This window comes from Penicillium psychrosexuale (genome assembly GCF_028828465.1).
Source record: "Penicillium psychrosexuale strain IBT 29551 chromosome Unknown utg000004l, whole genome shotgun sequence".
Classification (NCBI taxonomy): domain Eukaryota; kingdom Fungi; phylum Ascomycota; class Eurotiomycetes; order Eurotiales; family Aspergillaceae; genus Penicillium; species Penicillium psychrosexuale.
Window position 1 is genome coordinate 3,248,050 of NW_026643189.1, and position 22,465 is coordinate 3,270,514.

General features: G+C 46.1%; 9 protein-coding genes across 9 annotated transcripts; 6 read left to right on the top strand and 3 right to left on the bottom strand.

Annotated features, from left to right (window-relative positions):
- Positions 1-29: 29 nt before the first annotated feature.
- N7518_007071 (uncharacterized protein) lies at positions 30-1,357 on the top strand (the record flags this gene model as incomplete). The annotated part of the gene is made up of 2 exons (XM_057187998.1): positions 30-528; positions 597-1,357. 2 exons carry the CDS (start codon positions 30-32, stop codon positions 1,355-1,357), a joined length of 1,260 nt encoding a protein of 419 aa, XP_057039701.1.
- An 8,987-nt stretch (positions 1,358-10,344) lies between these two features.
- N7518_007072 (mitochondrial 37S ribosomal protein uS15m) lies at positions 10,345-11,313 on the bottom strand (the record flags this gene model as incomplete). Its single annotated transcript, XM_057187999.1, has 2 exons — positions 10,345-11,201; positions 11,268-11,313. The coding sequence occupies 2 exons, from the start codon at positions 11,311-11,313 to the stop codon at positions 10,345-10,347; spliced, it is 903 nt and encodes a 300-aa protein (XP_057039702.1).
- A 345-nt stretch (positions 11,314-11,658) lies between these two features.
- Positions 11,659-12,636, top strand: rps0 (40S ribosomal protein uS2; the record flags this gene model as incomplete). Its single annotated transcript, XM_057188000.1, has 2 exons — positions 11,659-11,828; positions 11,895-12,636. 2 exons carry the CDS (start codon positions 11,659-11,661, stop codon positions 12,634-12,636), a joined length of 912 nt encoding a protein of 303 aa, XP_057039703.1.
- Positions 12,637-13,499: 863 nt separating this feature from the next.
- N7518_007074 (uncharacterized protein) lies at positions 13,500-14,325 on the bottom strand (the record flags this gene model as incomplete). The annotated part of the gene is made up of 4 exons (XM_057188001.1): positions 13,500-13,664; positions 13,717-13,836; positions 13,899-14,139; positions 14,234-14,325. The coding sequence occupies 4 exons, from the start codon at positions 14,323-14,325 to the stop codon at positions 13,500-13,502; spliced, it is 618 nt and encodes a 205-aa protein (XP_057039704.1).
- A 621-nt stretch (positions 14,326-14,946) lies between these two features.
- Positions 14,947-16,797, top strand: N7518_007075 (pseudouridine synthase DEG1; the record flags this gene model as incomplete). The annotated part of the gene is made up of 1 exon (XM_057188002.1): positions 14,947-16,797. One exon carries the CDS (start codon positions 14,947-14,949, stop codon positions 16,795-16,797), a length of 1,851 nt encoding a protein of 616 aa, XP_057039705.1.
- Positions 16,798-16,895: 98 nt separating this feature from the next.
- On the bottom strand, positions 16,896-17,615 carry N7518_007076 (PIG-H family GPI synthesis protein; the record flags this gene model as incomplete). The annotated part of the gene is made up of 3 exons (XM_057188003.1): positions 16,896-16,973; positions 17,023-17,225; positions 17,282-17,615. 3 exons carry the CDS (start codon positions 17,613-17,615, stop codon positions 16,896-16,898), a joined length of 615 nt encoding a protein of 204 aa, XP_057039706.1.
- A 277-nt stretch (positions 17,616-17,892) lies between these two features.
- Positions 17,893-18,561, top strand: N7518_007077 (ubiquitin-like protein HUB1; the record flags this gene model as incomplete). Its single annotated transcript, XM_057188004.1, has 3 exons — positions 17,893-18,292; positions 18,346-18,484; positions 18,540-18,561. The coding sequence occupies 3 exons, from the start codon at positions 17,893-17,895 to the stop codon at positions 18,559-18,561; spliced, it is 561 nt and encodes a 186-aa protein (XP_057039707.1).
- A 660-nt stretch (positions 18,562-19,221) lies between these two features.
- On the top strand, positions 19,222-20,611 carry N7518_007078 (ribose phosphate diphosphokinase subunit PRS5; the record flags this gene model as incomplete). The annotated part of the gene is made up of 3 exons (XM_057188005.1): positions 19,222-20,127; positions 20,180-20,503; positions 20,555-20,611. 3 exons carry the CDS (start codon positions 19,222-19,224, stop codon positions 20,609-20,611), a joined length of 1,287 nt encoding a protein of 428 aa, XP_057039708.1.
- Positions 20,612-22,129: 1,518 nt separating this feature from the next.
- On the top strand, positions 22,130-22,336 carry N7518_007079 (uncharacterized protein; the record flags this gene model as incomplete). The annotated part of the gene is made up of 1 exon (XM_057188006.1): positions 22,130-22,336. The coding sequence occupies one exon, from the start codon at positions 22,130-22,132 to the stop codon at positions 22,334-22,336; it is 207 nt and encodes a 68-aa protein (XP_057039709.1).
- Between the last annotated feature and the right edge of the window lie 129 nt (positions 22,337-22,465).

Below are 22,465 nucleotides of genomic sequence, written 5' to 3' on the forward strand. Positions count from 1 at the left end.
CAGGGGGCTTTACGCGGCGCTTCACCATAATGACTGAGAACGATCGCATCGAGTATAACTGGATTCCAAATGTGGAGTATCTTTCAAGATATGCGCCCGGGGGCTATCATCCAATCATGGTCGGTGATGTACTACATGGTCGTTATCACATTGCAGACAAACTTGGCTCTGGGGGCTATTCGACAGTTTGGCTTGCCCGAGATACTCACGCAAACCGATATGTTGCTCTCAAGGTTAATATTGCCGACTCGAATTCTCGCGAGACGGGTATTCTCAAGGCTCTTTCTACACCTCCTTCATCACCTTCATTGGCACATCCTGGGTATGATTTAGTACCTCATCTCTTAGATGAGTTCAAAGTGGACGGCCCTAATGGAACTCATACATGTTACACGGTGGCCCCTGCACAAGGCAATCTTAGGGATATAGGCTTTAGTCGGCTTTTCCCCCTCGACGTTGCTCGAGCGCTATCATATCGTTTGGTACAGGCTGTTGCTTATCTACATTCAAAGGGATATGCCCATGGAGGTTTGTTAACACAATGATGATATCTATCTTAGGTGCTATCAAGCTAATGATTTGATGATCCAATTTAGATATCCATTTGAGCAACATTTTGGTCAGGCTCCCGTCAACCTTCGATGACCTTTCTATCGAAGAATTGTATGAGAAGTACGGGAAACCAGAGACGGTCCCTATTACTCGGTGTGACGGCCAGCCGTTAACACCTAATATACCGTCTGAAGCCGTTGGGGTGCTTTGGCTAGGGAAAAGTGCAAGGGATTTCACATTATCCGACACACACTTGATTCTAAGTGACTTTGGTGAGGCGTTTTCCCCCGCCTTGAAAACCAAATTAGGTCGGCAATGTTGCACGCCGTTTGCATTTCGAGCCCCAGAAGCCACATTTGAACCGCAGGCTCCACTCTCATATCCCTCGGATATCTGGAGCTTAGCTACAGCCATTTGGGACATCGTCGGAATGCAGACCGTTTTCAGTGCTGATTACTTGGAGGAAGATGAGGTATTATCTCAGCATATCGATGTACTAGGGCCAATGCCTTCAGACTGGTGGCAGCGCTGGGAGGGAAAATCGAGATTTTTTGACGAGTCTGGGCATTCAACGAAGTACCACAAGAGAAACAAATGGTATCCACTTGATCAGTCATTCGAGACCCAAGTTCAAAAATGGAGGCGGGAGGATGCAGACGAAATGCAGGAAGACGAGAAAATCGCGTTTCTAAATATGATGCGCCAGATGCTTATGTTCCGACCAGAAGAGCGACTAACTGTCGAACAGGTGCTGGAGTCAGAGTGGATGGTCAAATGGGCATTGCCTGATTACCAGCGGAGCTAAAAGCGCCATTGTATATGACATGCCAGGTCTATTCAATTAAGAAAGAGTGCGATCAATTCAGAATAACTAAAATGAGGAGAGAAAGAAGAAGCAAGTGCAGAAGTAGGAGAGTGCCTGCCCATATAGCTGGCACTTCTGCAAAGGTTGCAAACAACCAATCTCTCGCTGAACTGTAAAACAAGAGAAAGAACAAAGGAAAGAGTAAATAGCAAACATCAAGCAAGCAAGCAAGCACGTAAGCATGTGATAGCGATCCATAGTGGATCGATCCTAACATACAACAAGATTCTGTATACAAATTCGTTATAGTATATAACCTCCATATAAATCAAAATTTACATGACTAGAATTCATATTGCACTGAACGGAAAACAAAACCAAAGAGAAAATGATACACCTCAAAATTGACATCGAATGCGACATTTTCATTGCACCTTCAACACGGAGGCTGTTTAGCATTACGCACATCTGCGCATGTTAGATTTATTTGATGATCAATCTGATTCTGGCAGGTGCGAGTAACCGATTGGATTGTGCTTACATTCGACAAGGTCTGTTTCAGCTGGCCAAACAGTATTTATGGACTTCGGGCCTCTACGGCGAGTGTCATCTGGCTTCGGTGCCGTATGAGTGGCTTCCGTAAGAGCGAAAGAGTTTTGGCCAGTTGTATACCCGTGAGATGCCACATGGTATTGAAGTTCAAGTTGTTCTGTGTTCTTAAAAGCGAGGGTGACATGCCATCCTTTAGGATCTAGGACATGTCGGCCCATATAACTGGTTGTTCGATGTAGGGCAGATCTAGTATATATAGTTAGCATATTGGAGTATTAAATTTGCGGTTGTAAAAAGCCCTAAAAGGGCTATGTATAGAGACATATAGCAAAAAGGGAGAAAAGAAGCTACCCAGACGTCTGGAGCAAGGCTCGAGCGTTCACTAACCGAATCAAGATTGCCTTGGGGGCCAACAGTCGAGTACGCGCTGCTGAATATACCAAAGCAACTATCTGTTCCTTCAACTCGTCGCTAAAGTTGTTATTACGGTAGAAAAAGAACCGAACGTAATTGATGCCTCCTCGAGCAGTAGACATATTTCGAACTAAGGCAGTACGGACAAAGATATATGGATTGAGAGCTTTCAACCCGAGGAAAACCTCTCGATGCTTGGGGTCATGGCAAGAGTTATTCTACACCGACGAAAAGATATTGGCTCTTTATATCTTCCGACCCCTCCCTATTACGAGGATTGGGAACTGGACTGCATATCATTGGGGAGGAGGAGTTTGGCGCTTAACATACGGATTGGGAGGGTTGGCTTATTTTTCAATTCAATTGGTAGTGATGTATGTACGATGTATTCGATCTATTAACATAGAGAAGTGGGACGGACCATGATGAGGCAACATAAGAAGCCTAAACCTCAGTCATAGCTAATCGATCAAAACCCAACAGATTGACAGCAAAGCAAGACCCTGCCTCTTCCAATGGGGTTACATCGGTGCGAGCGACCTTGCAAGGCGCTATCATCTAGCTGCGCAAAAATGTCGGCGGTTCCTCATCGAGAGAACTGTATAGCACTATGTCTAGAATCCACTCTAAGCAGGTAGTATACGAGAGTCCAGACTCTTGAGCCCCATTTGGTTTTACTGATGGTGCCATGACTCGCCAACATGATGTTTCGGCCCAAATTCAAATTGTGCGGAGGAGTCATCGAGTCTTTGAGTCCGCTCCTTATTTGTTGATTAAAGATTGATACTCTTGTTCCTATCTAGAAGCTACGAGTGCTATGGTAGATCGTCTCAGGAAATATGCTTTCTTGGAAATTTCGGAACAAACGTCTTCTCTTGAGAGAGGACTCTTTTTGAAAAATCCGCTCGAGAGGAAACTAGCCCTGTGAGACCCGAGCAGAGAACAGAGGGCAGACAAGAGGAGAAATTATGAGAGACAGTTCTTCGAGTAGTAGACCTACAAAGACAGGTACGGGGGCCTACCAATAGTATTGCTTGGAGGCTGCGGAGGTGGTCCCAATGAGAAGGGATTCCATTGGCCCATTGTGTACATTGCCTGCAGCTAAAGTGGGTCAATCCCGAAATACTACTACATTACTACCGTAGTGGCCTCCTATTCGGTAGTGCTTGGTGTGGCAAGACGGCCTGCGGACACTTGCTGTGGTTGAATGCGCATACCGGGCGGTGTATCATAAGTCCCGGAATATCCTAAATTATATTGACGGAAAAACGGTGGTAAGGCGATTGTATATGTGGCAGAAAAATCTCAATAAATTCTCTAACTTTCTAAAAATGACAATAGTCCTAAAACATGACAATCTTGTGGACAACTTAGTAATCAAAACAAACAAAACAAAATGAAAGGATGTTTTTCGGGCGAAAAACTGTGGGACTGGTTTTTCGGGCGAAAAACCATCTGAGTTGGTTTTTCTGCAGAAATACCAGCCTGGTCAGTCACGTGACCCAACTGTATCAGGAATGAAAAATAACAGTATTCATCCTAGATTCTGACACACCCCCCAGCTTTTGAAGCGATCACAATTTAGAGCTTTAAGAGCTGTCTCAATCAATTAACGTCTGTTTTCATGACTGATCAGATGACCAATCTCAGACATTCCAAGCAATTCCCTAAACCGTTCTTGTTTCTGGCGGGGTAAAGCTTTCGTCAGACCATCAGCGGGCATTTCCGCGGTTGGAATCCAATCCACGTTAACCCGACCGGCGTTGACTTCTTGTTTCAACCAGTATCTATTGATATCCATATGGCGAAGCTTTGTATACATTGACGCTCCTTCCTTTGTCAATAGATCAACGGTCTGTTAGTTATCGCATACAATCGAGAGTGTATGCGACGGTTCAAATCCAAGTACATGGAGGACTCGGCGCCACCATTAGACTGTTTTTCTAGCTTCAGCAAGTACTAGAAGCTCAGCTTCGGTGGTTAAAGTGGTAACCGTCTTTTGTTTAGACGCTTTCCAGTCGATTGGACCGCTATAAAGTTTGCAGATATATCCTTCTGAACTTTTCCGGTCTTTATTATCGCCGAACGATACATCGCTAGCAAAAACCACTGATTTGGCTGCTAGTTGCATTGTTGACGTCTCACTTATTGGGTTATTTCTTCTAATCCCATATTCGATAGCCCAAAACCTAGTCTGATATAGGTATTAGATAACGCGGTTAATAGCGTCAATGTGTTTAGGACCAGGGTTTAGCAAGAATTCGGCCGCTTTTCTAGTCACTTTTACAGCGTCTGGTCTCGAGATGGTGGTTGTATACTGCGCAGATCCAACTTTAGCTTAGTATCTATGAATCTGGCTTAGTGTGGTAACTCTATCAAATGGTTCCAATAGCTCAATACTCATTAGAGAATCAACTTTCCGGCTGGTAATCAGATCATATTTCGACGCCATACTTTTAATATAGCTGTCTTGGCATAGCTAAAGCTTCTTCTGGTCTCTATCTCGCAAAATATAGATATTAAGAAACCAGCTAGCATCTAGCTCACGCAGTTCCCAGTGCTTTTTCATCTATTAATCTAAATACATTGCTTGGTTAGCATACTTCGGGTGGTTAATAATGATAATATTGTCAATATAGAAGAAAACAATAATGCTAATCATCACAAAAATACAGGGATCTTCTGGTACTAGAATCAATCCTAGCTTAACAAGAACACGTATTACTTCTTGCTGCCATAGCCTTAGTACCATTCTTAGACCATATAATGCTTTGTGTAGCATCCAGCACTCATTTAAAATTTCAAATCCTGGCAGGCAACGTATATATACCTCACTTTATAGGATTGAGTTCAAAAATACATTGACCACATCTCTTTGTTTCATATCGAGGTCGAATGCTGCCACAAGTGCAAAGATAGCTCTCGTGGTTTTAACTGCTAGTATAGCAGCTCTTTTCTCGTCTATTGTCATCCATTGAAGATCTCCTCGTACACAGATCCGCGCTTTGAACTTTTCAAGCATACCGTCTGCATCAAATTTGTATATAAAAACCTACTTCAGGGGTAGTATCTATGTGCCTTTTGTGTTTGGTATTAGGACCTGAGAGAAGGTTTCTTTTCTTCGCAGGGTTTCAATCTCAAATTCTACTACTACTTTGAATTCTTTTATATAAGCATGGTTTTTCAATTCCGCCCAATTTCGTGGTGGTGGAGGAAGTTGATCTTTGTGAGGTCTTTCTTTTCTTTCAAACCTCTCGTTCATCCTGGTTAAGAATGCATAAATTAATTCAGGCAGCTCTTCTTCTTCCAGTATCATATATGTCCCATAATCCCTGTTCCTTCTAGATCTAGTCCCAGTGATGATATTGGCAGGGTCGATTCCGTCTGATCTCGGTCTCCTATAATCTGGCTGGGCTAATAAGGATCGAGGTAAAGACGTCTCTTCTTATGGCATCGGGGTCTGTTTAAGCTCGCATTGTAGTTGAAGTTCACTCTCTAAGATAGGATTATTATGATTATTCTCATCTCCCATTTGTACCTCCCCCCTAGATTCGATCGATGGTATCACTGAGATAGGATCTGGTGTTATTAAGATGGCATTTCTTGCCTATCTCTGCGTTTCTAACGACGATAATGATGGAATTGGTCTTGGTAATTGTGATATTAATAGAAACAAAGGTTGGTTTGATGATCTTGATGAATTTGGTGATGAAGCTTGCAAAGGTGGTGATATTGGCAAAGGGATATCTGCTGGGAAGGATCCCGGTATATGCTCTCTTACCTAATCCCTCGGTTTGTTTGATATCGGGGTTGGTAGTAGATCAGATGATTCCTTTTATATAGCAATAGGTATTTGCTGTCTCCTATTTTCTTCTTGCAACTCTCTCTCTCTATTATCTCTCTATTGATCATTATTATGATTATCTTAACGATCATCCTTATCATCAACTTATTAGTTATCCCCATATAGATCAACGCCTTACTAGGTATACTCAGCATCATCGTGGAGAGCTATTCTAGCAACCGATAGTAGCATTTGCATCTGACTTCCTAGCTTAGCTTAAGCTTGGTCCATTGTCAGTACCATAGGCCAGTACATTTTCTCTATGCTATCAGTGATTATGCTAATCGCGTCTTCAAATTCTAGCTTCTCTAACGATTTGTATTATCGAGATTCATCGAACACAGCATCCCTTACGACATCGACTCTTCCATTCTTGCCACCTTTGTATGGGAACCAAATTCTATATAGGTTCTTCGACACATATCCTACTAGATAGCCAATTTCTACATAAGGTGCCATTTTTTCGGATTGGACACATTTGGAATCAACAATTCGTGAGTATACTAAGCATCCATATACCCTAAGGTTTGATAGGTTGATCCTTTGGTGCTTGATCCTATCAGGTACGGCAAGTTTCATGAGTTCTAACCATGGTATGACCCATTGGTTTTCAATCTTTATTGGTACCCTGTTTGTAATATACACTACTGCATATACCGCTTCCGTCCACATGGTTTTTAGAAGATCAGTATCGTTGATAAAGGTTCTTACCATTTTAATAATTACCCCTCCTAATCTCTCTACAGGGCCATTCATTTCTAGTAGGTCTAGTAGTAAGTATTCAATAATATACCCTTCGGCTTTAATCATGTTTTCTACCTCATTGCCTGCGCTCCATTTATTATCATAGTAGAAAACTCTGATCCTGACATTTAGCCAGTTCTTGACTAGAGTAATAAATTTCCTAACCGCCATTTGACAGTCGTTTTTCTTGACATATGTGAATACAAAGTGGCATTTGATTCCATTGAGGTAAAAATGTATCAACCAAACATGTCTATTCCATACTGGCTGATTCTATACTAGATCGAAATATACATATCCTAGTATGCCATAGGTCGTGCCGATTCTTCTCTAAGATATCTGCTTTGGTACATCTGCTAGCTAGCAAGCTTTATATACCTGATTCTCAGGGTTACTTCTAGTAATTATCATACCTTCTGTCATCTCAGAGAGTTTTTTAATTCTCTTTTTTCTAATATAGCCTAGTCGTCTATGCCATGTTTCAAGTGATACTTCGGATTTTAGTTCTTTTTCTGATCTTTTTAATATAGCAAGTGCTAATGAACCATTTTGTATTTTAGGGATTTTAAACCCTGACCGAAAACCCGGAGGTTAAGATAACCATAAGAGATTCTATTCCTTATATATTTTATACAGCGGGATTCCGTTCTTCTCAATCCAGTTCTTTTTAAAATTCAGGAAAGTACCTGTTTTCTTAAACATAAGGTTATGAGTAATAAGGTTTGTATGGAAATTTAGAGAGTACTTGGCATTATATAAAGTCATTTTCTTTATCTAATTAGTGACTGGATCAATGCCATTGATTTCGACTTTTCTAATTCCAGTAACCGTTAAGGCTATGTCACCGACCTTGATTATGCTCTCGGTTTCTTCGAAGGTAACAAAGAGGTTGCGATCGTTGTAAATATAAACTTATACACCTATATCAACCAGCCATCGTTTATTCATTGGCATGGTTTCATGGGTTTAGAAAATAGCGTCTAGAGTTTCTTCTTCTATTGCAAAAAATCCCAGTTCTTCGCTTTATATCGTAGCATTCGCTTACTAACTTCTGTTCTTTTTAGGCGCTATTCCTAGTTCTTCGTATCTTTTATCGATAAATGCTTTCCACACAGGATCCTCTTTCATTACTTTGTCCCAGGCCTTCTTATATTCTAGGTCTTAGGTATACCCTTCTAGAACAAGATCTGGGTAGGCCCCCCAGCATTTCTATACTAGGTGGTTGTATTTGCCACTATATCCATAGGGACATTTTCTTCTGAAGAATAGTATATCGTTTATAGATTTAGCTCGTTTGCTATTTCCAGTTCCGCTATTCTCATTGGTAGATACTGGCTAGGCTTCTTAATATCCTTACTAGGTCGAGAAAACAGCTTTTAACATGCCTTTTTATATAGCTTATCTACCAATAGTACTGTCCCATTAAGTTTTGTAGTAAGATAACAGCTCACTAAACTCGATAGTTCTCTCTTATTATATCTTTTCTTAGGATAGACTTTGCTACACGTCTCTAAGTCTTACAGCAAAGAATTCCGGTGAGATAGTTATGATTGCTTATAGGAATTGCATTACTGCGTCCTTTGCTTCACTGACTTCAGCTGCAATATAACGAGTATACAGAGTTTCCCATTTCAGTAACCATTTTTCGATGTTTATATTCCAGTCTAGACCTCGGTCTAGATTATTCCATTCCACTCTTAAATTCGATCTATACATAGGGTCACACTCAGGAGCATAGCACTATCGCAAATTTCGAAGCAGCGCCCAGGGAGAATCCTGAGTTAGGAATGCCTGATAAGACGGGAGAACGTTCGATTTAATGGCATTTGCCACTATATTGAATCCTTAGAGACCCCTATTATAGGCAGTCTTCTTTTCTTGGTATTCGCTATTCAGAACATTGAAGACGTTATACCAGTCATTTCCATACTCCTTCTTAATATCTTCCCATTTTGGTACAATTAGTGCGACCGGTCGATCTAGTTCCTTTTCCAGTTTAGGGTTGTAATAATCCCAAATGTTATATGTTTGGGCAATGGCCTAAATGGTTGTGAGCCATAGCACCCAATTAGTCGAATCCTTCAAAATTACGCGAGAAGGTATCGCAGAGAGAGGATGATAATCTACCATGATATCTGAATCGCAGTCCTAAACGAATTCCGATTGTGATTGGTTGTTGTTGCTTTCGGGGTCGAGTCTTGTTTTTCAGGGGTATCCCGATACGTGGCCAGGTGTCTCAATGTTGACTAAATGGCGTGTTCAAAATGGGATAAAAGGTTGAAAAATTGTAAGAGTCAAGTTTAAAGCGATTCCGGGCTCATAACTGACGGAAAAACGGTGGTAAGGCGATTGTATATATGGCAGAAAAATCTCAATAAATTCTCTAACTTTCTAAAAATGACAATAGTCCTAAAACATGACAATCTTGTGGACAACTTAGTAATCAAAACAAACAAAACAAAATGAAAGGATGTTTTTCGGGCGAAAAACTGTGGGACTGGTTTTTCGGGCGAAAAACCATCTGAGTTGGTTTTTCTGCAGAAATACCAGCCTGGTCAGTCACGTGACCCAACTGTATCAGGAATGAAAAATAACAGTATTCATCCTAGATTCTGACATATATCAAGACTTATAACTGGACATTTCCTCCGCATTCGCGCGAGGAATCATTAAATTAGCGCACTCTTCTGCCATATTTCAGGTTAGTAGAGAGTAAGAATTATGTAGTATAGCTATCTAGCTAGTCAAGACTTACTCTTAATCCGAATTTAACGTTAGATTAGGAGGGTGCAGCAGAAAGCAGTCAATTTTACATCGGTTTACTATCCACTAATATGCCTAAGGAATTCCCAGATTGTAGGGTAGTATAAATGCTATTTCTGCTTAGGAAACGTGCAGCTCTATTATTAGGGTGAGAATTGGCTTTTCTGGGATGACCCAATACCGTCACCTGGCAAGGTGCAGTTACTCTTAAATAAGCCCAAAATAGCCCGTTCTCTCTCTATTTTGTACAAGTCTTTGCTCGGTCAGAATATTTGCTCCGTATAGCCATCAAAATCTAGCGATAAAGCTTTCATATACTTAAAGTGTCTGTAGCCAATAGCCTACATAATCGAGATATTGCCATCTCATATGAAAATACCACTGATCATTTAGAGGAAACTTCATACATTCTAGAACTTATGCTCCAATAGCAAGTTGGCTACTTCAGATGATTTCAACATAAGAATGGATGTGGGAAAAGAAACAATGCTATTTGTACAGATACTCTGCGGGCGAAACATAGAAATAGAGACATAGACCAACAAGTAGCCCTCGCTAGCTCCTAGATAGATGATACAAGGTAACACGCTGATACTTTTTCAAATCCAGCCAATCACAAAAGAAGAGAATGGTGCAGACACACAAAAGACCTCTTATTAAACAAAGCCCTTCATAGAGCAATTTCTCCCTTCCACGCAGCGTCAGACAATCCCAATGTCCCCATCAGGTTCTGCCACCGGGGACCTCCGCGTTCCTTCTTGCGGACATATTGCAGCAGCTTCTGGCGCTTGTGGACTAGCAGTTGCATGTTACGCTTGTTGTGTTTGTCCTTGTTGGCAGTCTCGAGGTGTCGGGAGAGGTTCATGATTTTCACGGTCAGGATCGCGGCTTGCACCTCTGCAGAGCCAGTATCGGGTCCGACGCGCGGCGCGCGTTCCGGATGCACAGGGGCAGATCCATGGACCACAGCCGAAGGCTTTGGTGGGAGATTTAAGTCTGTGTAGTGTCGCCCGAATGTTTCGATGCACTTTGTAATGTTGAGGCGCACGCGGTCCTTGGTGTTTCCGTTGTTCAAGTTCACAATCCGGTTGATTGCTTCTTGGGCATTCTTATGCTCTTGGTTATGCAAATTCACTGCCTCCTTCTCAACCTGAGGATCGGCTGTGTTGCGATCAGGGTTTTTAAGCGGTGCGGTCAAATCCTTGGAGAAGTCGAGAGCGGCATCCAGCTCATTCGACTTCAAGTAGTAGTTGAGATCCCCAGCCAAAGATGATGGGATGTGAGAGTTGGTTTGGATTGCTGTCATCTCTAGGATAAATGGTGTCGGCTGGCTCTTCACAGGGTCGCCAACCGAGGAGTTCCGTTCCTCTGCAAGGACTTTCTGGCGGGAGACGTTCGCTGCCTTGCGCTGGCGCGCCTGGGCCATCAAGAACGGGTCATGTTTCTTTCGAATTTGAACCTTGCTGGACACAGCTCTGGTAGTAGTGTTGACCGAATTAGACAACGGGCTATATCCGTAGGTTGATCCTAAACAAGTCTTGGTTAGCACCCAGGTAATTGAACGATTGGTATGACGGATTTCAAGTAGCATACCGGTCAATGCCTTCAGAGAGGACTGGACTGAAACGCGCGGGGGCATGGTGGGCGTAGCTGGCGAGTAGATGGCTTTATTGTCACAATCAACTTCTCTTTTCCATTGACCTTTGGTCGGGAAATCTTGCGGCCGGAGGTCTAGTTACGCTAATCCTAGTCAGGACGTCCGCTGACTGAGGCACCTAGTATCACGTGAACGAGGAATCAAGACTAATATTATGTAATCAATTGCCCAGCCCCGGAGCCCTAGCCCTAGCGCACGCAAGCGAAATTCTCCCGAATCGCGAGAGTGCAACAATTTTGCGGCTTGGCTTTGATCTTTTTCCCTCCATCACCACGACAAGAGCCAGACGATTGATCCTCCAACTCATCAATCCATCAATCGCCCAACATGGCCCCTTCCCAGCTTCCCCCGGTTTTCAACCCTACCGCGCAGGACATTGAGATGCTCCTTGCCGCGCAGTGCCACCTTGGTTCCAAGAACCTTCAGGTGCACATGGAGCCTTACCTCTGGAAGCTCCGCGCCGACGGTGTCAACGTCCTGAACATTGGCAAGACCTGGTATGCGCGACAGCCAAGTGACTTCTGACTGTAGTATAGTGTCTAATATATGATTCACTGCAATAGGGAGAAGATCGTCCTGGCCGCCCGTATCATCGCCGCCATTGACAACCCCGCCGATGTCTGTGTCATCTCCGCTCGTCCCTACGGTCAGCGTGCTGTCCTGAAGTTCGCCTCCCACACCGGTGCTACCGCCATTGCCGGTCGTTTCACCCCCGGTAACTTCACCAACTACATCACCCGCTCTTTCAAGGAGCCCCGTCTCATCATCGTGACCGATCCCCGCACTGATTCCCAGGCCATCAAGGAGGCCTCTTACGTCAACATCCCCGTCATTGCCCTTTGCGACACTGACTCCCCCACCGACTTCGTCGATGTTGCCATCCCCACCAACAACAAGGGTCGTCACGCCATCGGTCTCGTCTGGTGGATGCTCGCCCGTGAGGTCCTCCGTCTCCGCGGTACCCTCGCTACCCGCGAGACCGAGTGGGATACCGTTGTCGATCTCTACTTCTACCGCGACCCCGAGGCCGAGGAGAACAAGGAGATCGCCGATGAGGCCAAGGTCCCCGGTGCTGATGAGATCGGTGCTGGTGCCGTCGAGTCCGGCTTCGCTGGTGAGAACTGGGATGCCTCCGCCCCTGGCGCTGGTAACCCCGGCACTGCCTTCGCTGCTGCCTCCGCTGCCACCGCTACTGCTGGTGCCACCAGCTGGGATGCCGAGGGTGGTGACTGGGCTGCCAGCTCCGCTCCCGCTACCACCGAGTGGGCTGAGGCTCAGCCCGCCGCTGGTGAGGCTAAGTGGTAAATTGCTCCGCGGTGACAAGGATAGTCGTTGAGAGGGGGGAAGCTTGATCACAATAAAAAGTTGGGTGATCCGGGATGATTGATGATTTTCTGGGTCCTTCGAGGCACGGGAATCAAGGAAAGGCTCTTGTTTTCTCCTATACACCATCTACTCCATTCACAACAATGGATTACAATCTCCCTCAAATTCCCTTGACATGTCTATCCTAGTCCCTGTGTGCAATTCTCAAAAAAACGAAAAGAAACTGAAAAACAGAAGAAAACGAGCTTTCACCGGGAACCTTTCAATCTTTTGCCTCAGTGGTCTCATCTTACCAGCACTTTTTTTTATTTCCATGTTTTTGCATCGGGGAGGAATTGCCATTGCCAATCATTGACTGGCGCTTATGAGGGAAAGAGATCCAGTTGCTTTTATTTACGAAGCTTCTGGGGGAAAGCCCTGTGCTGTCAATTCACAAGGTGGACTTAATCGTTACCTTGGTTCTTCCCTGTGTGTATTCTAGTAATCTGAAAAGGTTGTGCTCGGTATCATATCCAGTAGGTTTTGTAGTGTATGTGTCTGGCTGTAGACTTCATTGTTCATCTATACTAGCTAGCGCGCAGACGACAGCCGTTCCACCCGCCCAGCCTGGTAGCGGTCTAAGTGCTAGCTAGAAAGGCTTATTGAGAGAAAGGGATCCACTGATATCTGTGCTAGCTGTGCCGGTTGTCTCCATGATATGTTATCTAGAATCTGGTCTGTCGTCTGTAATACCTTAGTGATTCCATGGAGCATACTCTCTAGCTGAAACATAGGCTGTTAAGAATAGAAAAATAAAGTTCAACATTAGAAAGCCGCATATTCGAACATGGACGACGAAATAATCAAAGAATAACGCAAGAAGTGCCCTCAGTCTGGCCACCTTTTGCAGTAGTCGTCATTGCCGCCAATCTAGCAAGATCTTCAAACGTCTCTGCGAGCAGCTCGCCTGTGACAGCCGAACACTCGGCATATCTATCGCAAACAAGTTCCTGCGCAATACGATAGGCCTAGATAACTGTCAATTTTCAAGGCGTGAAACACCAGTTCATAGTTACTCACCTCTTGTGGATAGATGATTCCCTCGCCTTCCCTCCGTAGATCCCTTTTCAGGCCCAGCATCATTACTGGAAGGCGCTCGCCGTGACCGTACTGGAAGTAACGGGTAATATCATTTCGCCACTAAGCAATAGTGTTAAATTTCAGAACAATTTTCAATTACTCCAATTATATATTTGGCTTACCTCCTTTAGTCCAGCAAGTGTGTCTCGATTGGAGATATCATAGGCTAGAACGACCAAGTCAGGACGAAGGCTTGTCCAATGCTGGTTTGGGTTGGATGTGTCGTTAAGTTCTAGAGTAAATGTTTTTTTTGCGAACCGGATGTCGTAAATGAAAGGCTGATCACTATCTCGTAGTAGTTCAATGGTATTTGAGTCATTATTAGAGGGGCCTGATGGGGATGGCCTTCCACTCTTTAGGCGACTGAATCATGTTAGCAGGTTCCCATATAACGTCATATATATAGCCCAGGAGATTAGCTTCTAGGCTGCAGTCCGTCGGACGACTAGGTACTCACGCTAAGAATGTTGATTTCCCACATCCTTCATCTCCGAGTAGAAGTAAAGAGACTGGTTTGTTACCGTCTGGGTGAGGATCTGCCTCAGCCATGCTGGAATGGCTGTTGATTCGATTTATGTGCAACTGTCCAGGTATTGATCAACTTGCACCCTTCGGCCGGTCAATTAACAAGTATATTGCAGAGAATTGTCTCAGTTGTGAATGTAGGACAGTCTATATAAGTAACTTCGCCGCTTGTATTTGATTTCAGAGAATACTTTGGGTGATCAAGTTCGATGCTTGGCGTTCCAACACGGTTGTTGACATATATATATTGATTCGCTAGTCCTAACCTCATGTTATTTATACTTATTGAAACATTAGATTACTTGATTTATGATTCGAAAAGCCCATACGGTAATTTATCTACAGACAAGCTATCATAGTACAGTGATATACATTGAATACATACAGCTATGACCATAAAGTGTATGTAATTACACCTTCGTACAGGGACTCAATACAAAAAATACACCAAACAGCGCCTCCGCGCAACTTTTTCAATTTCGATCCCCGCCGGTTAAACGTCCGCACCAATCCAATCCTTGACTCAGTCGCTGATGTGGTATGTGGAGAGTGTCTGCTAGACTCTTTCCACTGAGTTGCAACATACAGCACGCTCTCAGGCAAGCACGATACCTGTGCCAATCTCGCACTCTCACACCCCAAACCATGGAGGACACTAAAAGCAAGGGCCAACCCGACTACTCGGCCTGGAGTAATTCCAGCCTGATCGCGCGCATAACAGAGTTAGAGCGCCAGCTTTCCTCTAAGACGACAGAGTTCACAGCGCCAACCGAAGAATCGTTGCAGACACCCTGCTCTTCTTCTGCGCCCATCGCTACCGACGTCCATGAGGCTGCGATCCCTCTTACCGAGTCCTTCAATCCTTCTACGAAGCGACCACACTCTCCTCAAGATAGCGACACTACCCCAGTGCTTGCGCCGACGCGGCTTGTCAAAGCCCCGAAACCTCCAAGACCAGAGCGCAGCTTCGACCCCTCCAAATACACAACGCGGTTTATTGCGCTCAAGTTCGCATATCTGGGACAGGCATACAATGGGCTCGAACATACAAACGGCAATACCACGCCTCTGCCTACCGTTGAAGAGATTATGTGGAAGGCATTGCGGCGTACAAAGCTCATCTCCCCCGGCACTACCTCTGATCTTGAGCCGACCGAAAGAGGGGAGCGCGTCCCCATGCGCCCCTACCACCTTTATTGGGATGGATGCGATTACTCCAAGGCAGGTCGTACGGATAAGGGCGTGAGCGCTTTTGGGCAGGTTATTGGACTGCGGGTCCGCAGTCAACGACCCATGCCCAAGACTCCCACCGAAGGCGAAGATGCGATGCGCGTTGACTCGGGATCTACTGAAAAGGAGTGGGATGATGTAGCCGATGAGATGAACTATATCAATGTTCTAAACAGGGTGCTTCCGGAAGACATCCGGGTCCTGGCTTGGTGTCCTAACCCGCCGCCTGGTTTCGATGCCCGCTTCTCCTGCCGTGAACGTCGGTACAAGTACTTCTTCACCAACCCCGCGTTCGCTCCCACCCCTGGGCCCCTTGGGTTCCAGAACCGCGCCGAGAACGGCAATGGCCCGCGTGCTGAGTTCCGTGAGGGCTGGCTCGACATCGAGGCTATGCGCGAGGCAGCTAAGCATTTCGAGGGTATGCATGACTTCCGGAATTTCTGCAAGTTGGACACCAACAAGCAGATTGATAATTTCGAACGCATTATCCTTCACTCTAGTATCGAAGCCGTCAATCCCAAGGTCAACCCCGTGGGGTATGTTGGCCAACCTGGATTCCAGGCCAAAGAGGGTTGTGTGCCCGAACCGGATTTGACGACTCCCAATACGGTTTCTCAAAGTATCCCTCAGGTCTACTCGTTTAACCTCCACGGTTCTGCCTTCTTGTGGCACCAGGTGCGACACATGGTTGCAATTCTGTTCCTAGTCGGACAGGGATTCGAGTCCCCATCTATCGTCCCTGAACTGCTGGACATTACCAAGAATCCACAAAAGCCAATCTATGCAATGGCTGATGATGCTCCGCTGGTGCTTTGGGATTGCATTTTCCCCGATCTAAATTCCGACAGTCGCCAGGATTCCTTGAACTGGGTTTATGCTGGTGACAATGCCGCAAACTGCAAGGGAACCGCCAAGGGTGATAGCAAATTCGGGCTGCGGGGTACCGTTGAAAGTCTGTGGGCCGTTTGGAGAAAGCGAAAGATAGATGAGATTCTAGCGGGTGCTCTGCTAGACTTGACTGTCAGCCAGGGTAATCAGAACGTGGAAAATCTTGACAAACAGTGGCAAAAGGCGGGTTATTCCAAAAGAGGACACAGAGGTGCCAAGGTCTGGTGTGGTGGAAACGATACTGTTGTTGGTGGGAAATACATCCGTGTCGACGAGAAGGGTAAGATGGAGACCGTGGAAGTTCAAAATGCCAAGGGACTTCTCACAAAGCAGCGAAGACTAGCAAGGATGGAGGGTGCACAAGCGGCACCGGAATGAATTTCGCTGTATATAATTGATAAAGCATCGAGCCTCGGGCTTGAGAAAGGTAGGCTTTTGCACGAGCAAAAATTTTGAGGCAGGAGACTGTGGGTATGTCATGACTTCGCATCGTAAAGACACCGTCGAGAACCTCTCCAAACCTGCTCTAAGATCTCTCGCCTGGGCAACATGTGCTAGTCGCAAAATTAGGTCTGAAAGTATAACGCTGAGGATATTACATACCGGGAAGACCACCAGGGCATCAAGCTCGCCTTCAACAATGACCGCCAAATAGAAGCGGACTTCGAAGCCCTTGAAGGCTTCGTGAATCACAATATCCTGGATTTGCGTCGTAGGAATGAACCTCGTTGAGGCAGTAGAAAGATATGTCGAGGAAGATGTCGAGGTCTGGATTCCGAAACCTCGAATAACCAAGAGCGATTCCTCTGTCGAACAATCAGCCATGCACAGCAATAAAGCCAACTCTTCCTTCTCAACCCACCGATATGACCTCTTCTGAAAACACCGTATATCACCAATGCACCAGCCACGGCAATTCCCAGTGGATTGTATGAATCCACCAAGCGACACAGTTTGGATCCAAGCGGGCTCGACCAGAGGGCTGGCCAGCTTATCACCCTCCCATCTGCTTGGAAGAAGAGGTTTCGGACACGCGCGATGCCGACACCAATAACACAGAAAAACAAAACCGTACGCAGAAGTACTTGGAGACCGAATATGATTTTGGCGGGGGAACTTGACTGCTGGGGCGCATTCGATACGGTAAAGGAGACGGTCGTCGGAGAGGGACGCTGAACTTCTAGTCGGCCTCGCATTTTGGGTATGGAGGAGTCAGGTGAAAGAAATAACAGAGCCAGAATCAATTGCTAATTTGCATTATAGCCTGTCTATTCAAGATGCAGATCAAAAGTGCGGAGAAATTCAAACGTACTTTAGACAGGAGAGCTCTTGATGTGAATAAACACGCTAATACAATCTTGGACTAGCGTACTCCACTGGGCAGCTGCGTCTCATCACGTGCCTCATAGCTTCGTTTAGATTACATCTGGGTTGTCAGGCACCCACGCAACTTCCATATTTCCATCCATAGTCATGGCTGACCGATCGCGAAGCAGGTCTCCTGGCCCGCGCGGAAATACTGATAGAGAGCGCCCTAGAAAGACCGGAGGCTTTCGATGGAAGGACACAAGCCGCACTGGCGATTCCCGCGGCGATGATCGCAGATTAGAGCGCGGATACCGAGACCGACCACGATCACCACGACGCGACCGAGAGGGTGACCGACCTGGAGATAGACCGAGAGGTGGTGACCGCGACCGGGGCCAACAACGTGCCGATCGAGATGCGCCGCGCGAAGACGGGGAAAAGAAAGCGAAGAAAGAAAAGAAGAAACCGGTCGCTCCGCAATCCTCAGAACCCATGATCGTGGTCCATGTCAATGATCGCCTGGGAACTAAAGCTGCGATCCCCTGTCTTGCCTCAGATCCGATCAGTATGTCTTCCTTTTACTATTGACCGCCACCAGTGTGCTAATGTTCTACGCAGAGCTATTCAAGGCCCAAGTGGCAGCTCGAATCGGCCGTGAACCCCACGAAATCCTTCTCAAACGCCAGGGCGAACGCCCTTTCAAAGATCAACTTACACTGGAGGATTATGGAGTGAGCAACGGAGTTCAACTTGACTTGTGAGCCTCAAACCCGCTTTCGGATACCGGAACTGTCATACTAATTCTATTGTAGGGAGGTCGGAACGGGCGAATGACGGATTCTCGGAGCAAACTGCACGGTGGGAGACTTATGCCAAGCTCTTTTATGTTTCTCTTTTCTTAGTACATACCATCTCGGGGACCGGAGCATAGGAGTCATGAATATGTTTCTTTTTTCTTGCTTTTTCTTCGAGATTTCCAAAGCGACCGGGGGAACTGAACCAAATCATGTATATCTACGGCCGGGAGCAAATGGAGAATCCGAAGCAGTAAACCTGCTGACCATTTACTGCGTTCCTGTCTGTCCAGAAGCAGGGCCTTTTTCTGCGGGGCCTCGTCACGACATGCGCTTTACCCAATCCGGGTCATTTGCCACCTGAGGCACCAGCCACAGGTCCGCTCCACTCTAAAGAGGCTTTTTTCACATCGCGGGACTCACATGGTCGGTTTTTTTTTTCTTGGTTTCATGTCTCCGTCTCTCGAAGTGTCAATTCTTCCTCCGCCATGAGGTAGCATTTGTTTTCTTCATCTCAAGAATCCCCTATACTTTTGTTTTCTCTTTATTTTTTTACTGCCTTGACTGCTCACCGAGATCGCCCCCCAGATTTTCTTCCCCCTCCCTCCGATCCCTCCAAACTTGATTTCCTTCAGAGCGAGCGCCCTTCTCCTTGATCCCTCTTACTCCAATCCTGGCGATATCCACAAAAGACAACACGATGGTTCGCAATCTTGTCGTCATCGGAGGCAACTCCCACCCTCAGTTGACTCAGAGCATTTGCAATGTTCTCGGCATTCCTCCCGCGGAGGTTCTGCTCTCAAAATTCGCCGTGGGGGAGACTCGGGTTGAAATCCAAGAGTCCGTCCGTGAAAAGGATGTCTATATTATCCAATCCGGCGGCGGTAAAGTCAACGACCACCTGCTAGAGCTTCTCATCACCATTTCCGCCTGCAAGACTGCTTCGGCCCGGCGGGTCACTGCTGTACTTCCTCTTTTCCCTTACTCTCGTCAGAGTGATATTCCTTATGACAAGGCCGGTGCTCCTCTCGTCAAGGCATCCGTGGGGGGAAAACCCAGCAATGGCTACACATTCGAGAGCACCCCTTCGACCCCGGGTCCTGGTGGAAGAACTGAAGGCCTGGGCTTGGTGAATGGAATTGAAAGCCTCCAGAAGGGTCTTGCCAAAGCTCAGATTGAGGACAGCACTGGCAGCCCTGTGAAGCGGCGGGGCAACGGTCTGCCTCGCAGCGATACGACGGATTCCCTTAAGTCTTTGACCAACGGCACCGATGACGCAGCGAGCACCTCCTCCAAGATCACTTCCTTCCAGCCGCGTCCTGGCTACAAACAGTGGGTTGCACAGGCCGGCACACTGGTGGCGGACCTGCTCACCTGCGCCGGCGCCGATCACATCATCACCATGGATTTGCACGACCCGCAGTACCAGGGATTCTTTGATATCCCCGTCGACAACCTATACGGCCGACCTCTTCTGAAGAGCTATATTCAGCACAATATCCCAAATTACAAGCAGGCTGTCATTGTCAGCCCCGATGCTGGAGGTGCTAAGCGCGCTACGGCAATTGCTGACCAAATGGGCATGGAGTTTGCCCTGATCCACAAGGTAGGCCTATAGAGCCCTTCGATTTTCCTGTAATTCTCTAACAATTTCTTAGGAGCGCCGCCCCACCAAAATCACCGACCGCCAAAACGCCACCATGATGTTGGTCGGCGATGTCCGTGATCGGATAACTATTCTGATTGATGACCTGGCGGATACCTCGAATACGATTACTCGTGCTGCCAAGTTGCTCAAGAAAGAAGGCGCATCTCAGGTATATGCCCTTCTCACTCATGGTATCTTGAGCGGCGACGCTATCGAGCGTATCAACGCTAGTGCCCTTGACAAGGTTGTTGTGACCAACAGCGTGGATCAAGTTGAGCACTTGCGCCGTTGCCCAAAGCTGGAGGTTTTGGAAGTCGGCCACGTTTTCGGCGAGGTGAGTTCCATACATCCGGGTATTCCGAACAATTTACTGACGTATACCCAGGCCATCCGCCGTGTGCACCATGGTGAAAGTATCAGTGTTCTCTTCCAGTATGACTGATCGCTGCCTAAACTTTTTTTCCTTTTCTCCGATATCCTAAAATTTCCACGTTTTCTCTACGACCCCCACAACCTCAATTCCCCTTGCCATAGATCCAGGCTCGCAGTAGACTTGGTACACTGGATTTGTTCTGGTATTTCTGTCATTTCTTTTTTTCCTGTCGCGTGCTCTCATCTGGCTTTGGCTGGCTTTTCTTGCTTTTTCGAATTTCCTGTGATACTATCTACCTCTGCCACACCCTTTGCCATCTGCACATATGAACAATGAATGTTGAATCGAAATGGGGAATTTCTTTTTCAGCATGCATGTAATCGCCGGTCTGGGACTAGACTATCAATGTGGCTGGTCTGTATACTTCATGGAGACGTAAGACTTTCCAATATTGAAGCTCATGCATATCGGTCTGTGCTTGATTGATCATTCTCCATCCTTGCATATTACACCGGGTATTGTCTAGCACTCGAACCCTTTCCCTTTCCATTTTGCTACTCACCTATTGCATTCAGAGTACATGATTTCATGGACCCCTAAACATCCGAAGAGTGCAGTCACCCAGTCACTTTCACGAAACATTTGGGAGAGCAACATGGAGTCACTACTACCAGACAGTATTGATATCCGTTCGTGTCATATTGGTCCAAAAGAAAATACTGGACAAAGATACTAACCAACAGTTCCCTTGGCCGCATATGGGACCGTGAGCCGTCATTGGCAGGTTATTATTGCAGGGTGCATATTTCCTACCATCCGTGGACGTGAACACTAACTACAACATACTAAGCGACTAGCGGAGTTTGCGCAGCTAGAATAAATCATACGCGGAAAGTCATATATTCGGAATATTCCTTTGCTCGAGTTCATCATATGATGAGAAAGATGGATGCGTTCTCGTGTCTCATCATAAGTGCTTAGAAAGCCCAATGCACAGTATACCCGTGTATCTCCCATGGCAAAATACTGCGCACCGTGTTCATTACTAGGCAACTGAGAGCTCCTGAACTTCGGTGAAATTCATTGCTCTCACATTCTGAGAGTAGCCGAGCAAGCGAAAGGCCGCTAAGAGAAATGTGCCAGTTGATAAATTGAAATGCATAGCCCTGCTGGATCGCAATCCAGGCTTACAGTCCTTCGGGTGTATGCCATTCGCAACTGCAAATCTTCGATGATCTTCAACACCATCACTTGTACCGCCATGCCTCCTTAGTCCTGTCTTTTCTGTACGTCGATAGATCCTAATGCAGTTGTTCGTTGAGTATAAGACAAAGTCACACGGTATCTATATGTAGTTACGGTTAGCGACGCCTTCTACCCCTTCCTTTTGTAGTTCACTCATTTATTTTCGCAGCTCTGCTTCCATCTCCCTCGTCGGCGGCATGGTGTAGATCATACATAACTTCTACTTCCTTAACTGGTCACAGGTGCCATTCGTAGTATAGACCCTTTCGAATAGTATGCGGAGGCTTGCCATGCATATATAGGATATAACTATATAAGGATGTCTCATTATCACTTTAAGACATGAAATGCCCGTCATGTCAGCAATTCGGCACCGAAACAGGATTGACACAAGAACGACTCACCTGTGCCACATGCAGCACTCCTCAGACAGTGGGTATGACGGTTATCCTTCTCAAAAGTGTCTATCCCAGCGATCAAGTCATCAACCACACCCACAGGCTTGGGGTCCCAATCAAACCCGACGCCTTCATCATCATCGGCGTCTAAGGGAACACCGCACGGCCCCGTTTTATTCAACCAGAAAAACCGATCCCAGGAGAGACAGGAAAGCACCTTCTGTCGATAGCTTATAATACCGGCAGGGATCTAAAGAGGTAGTCGAGATTAGCATGATGC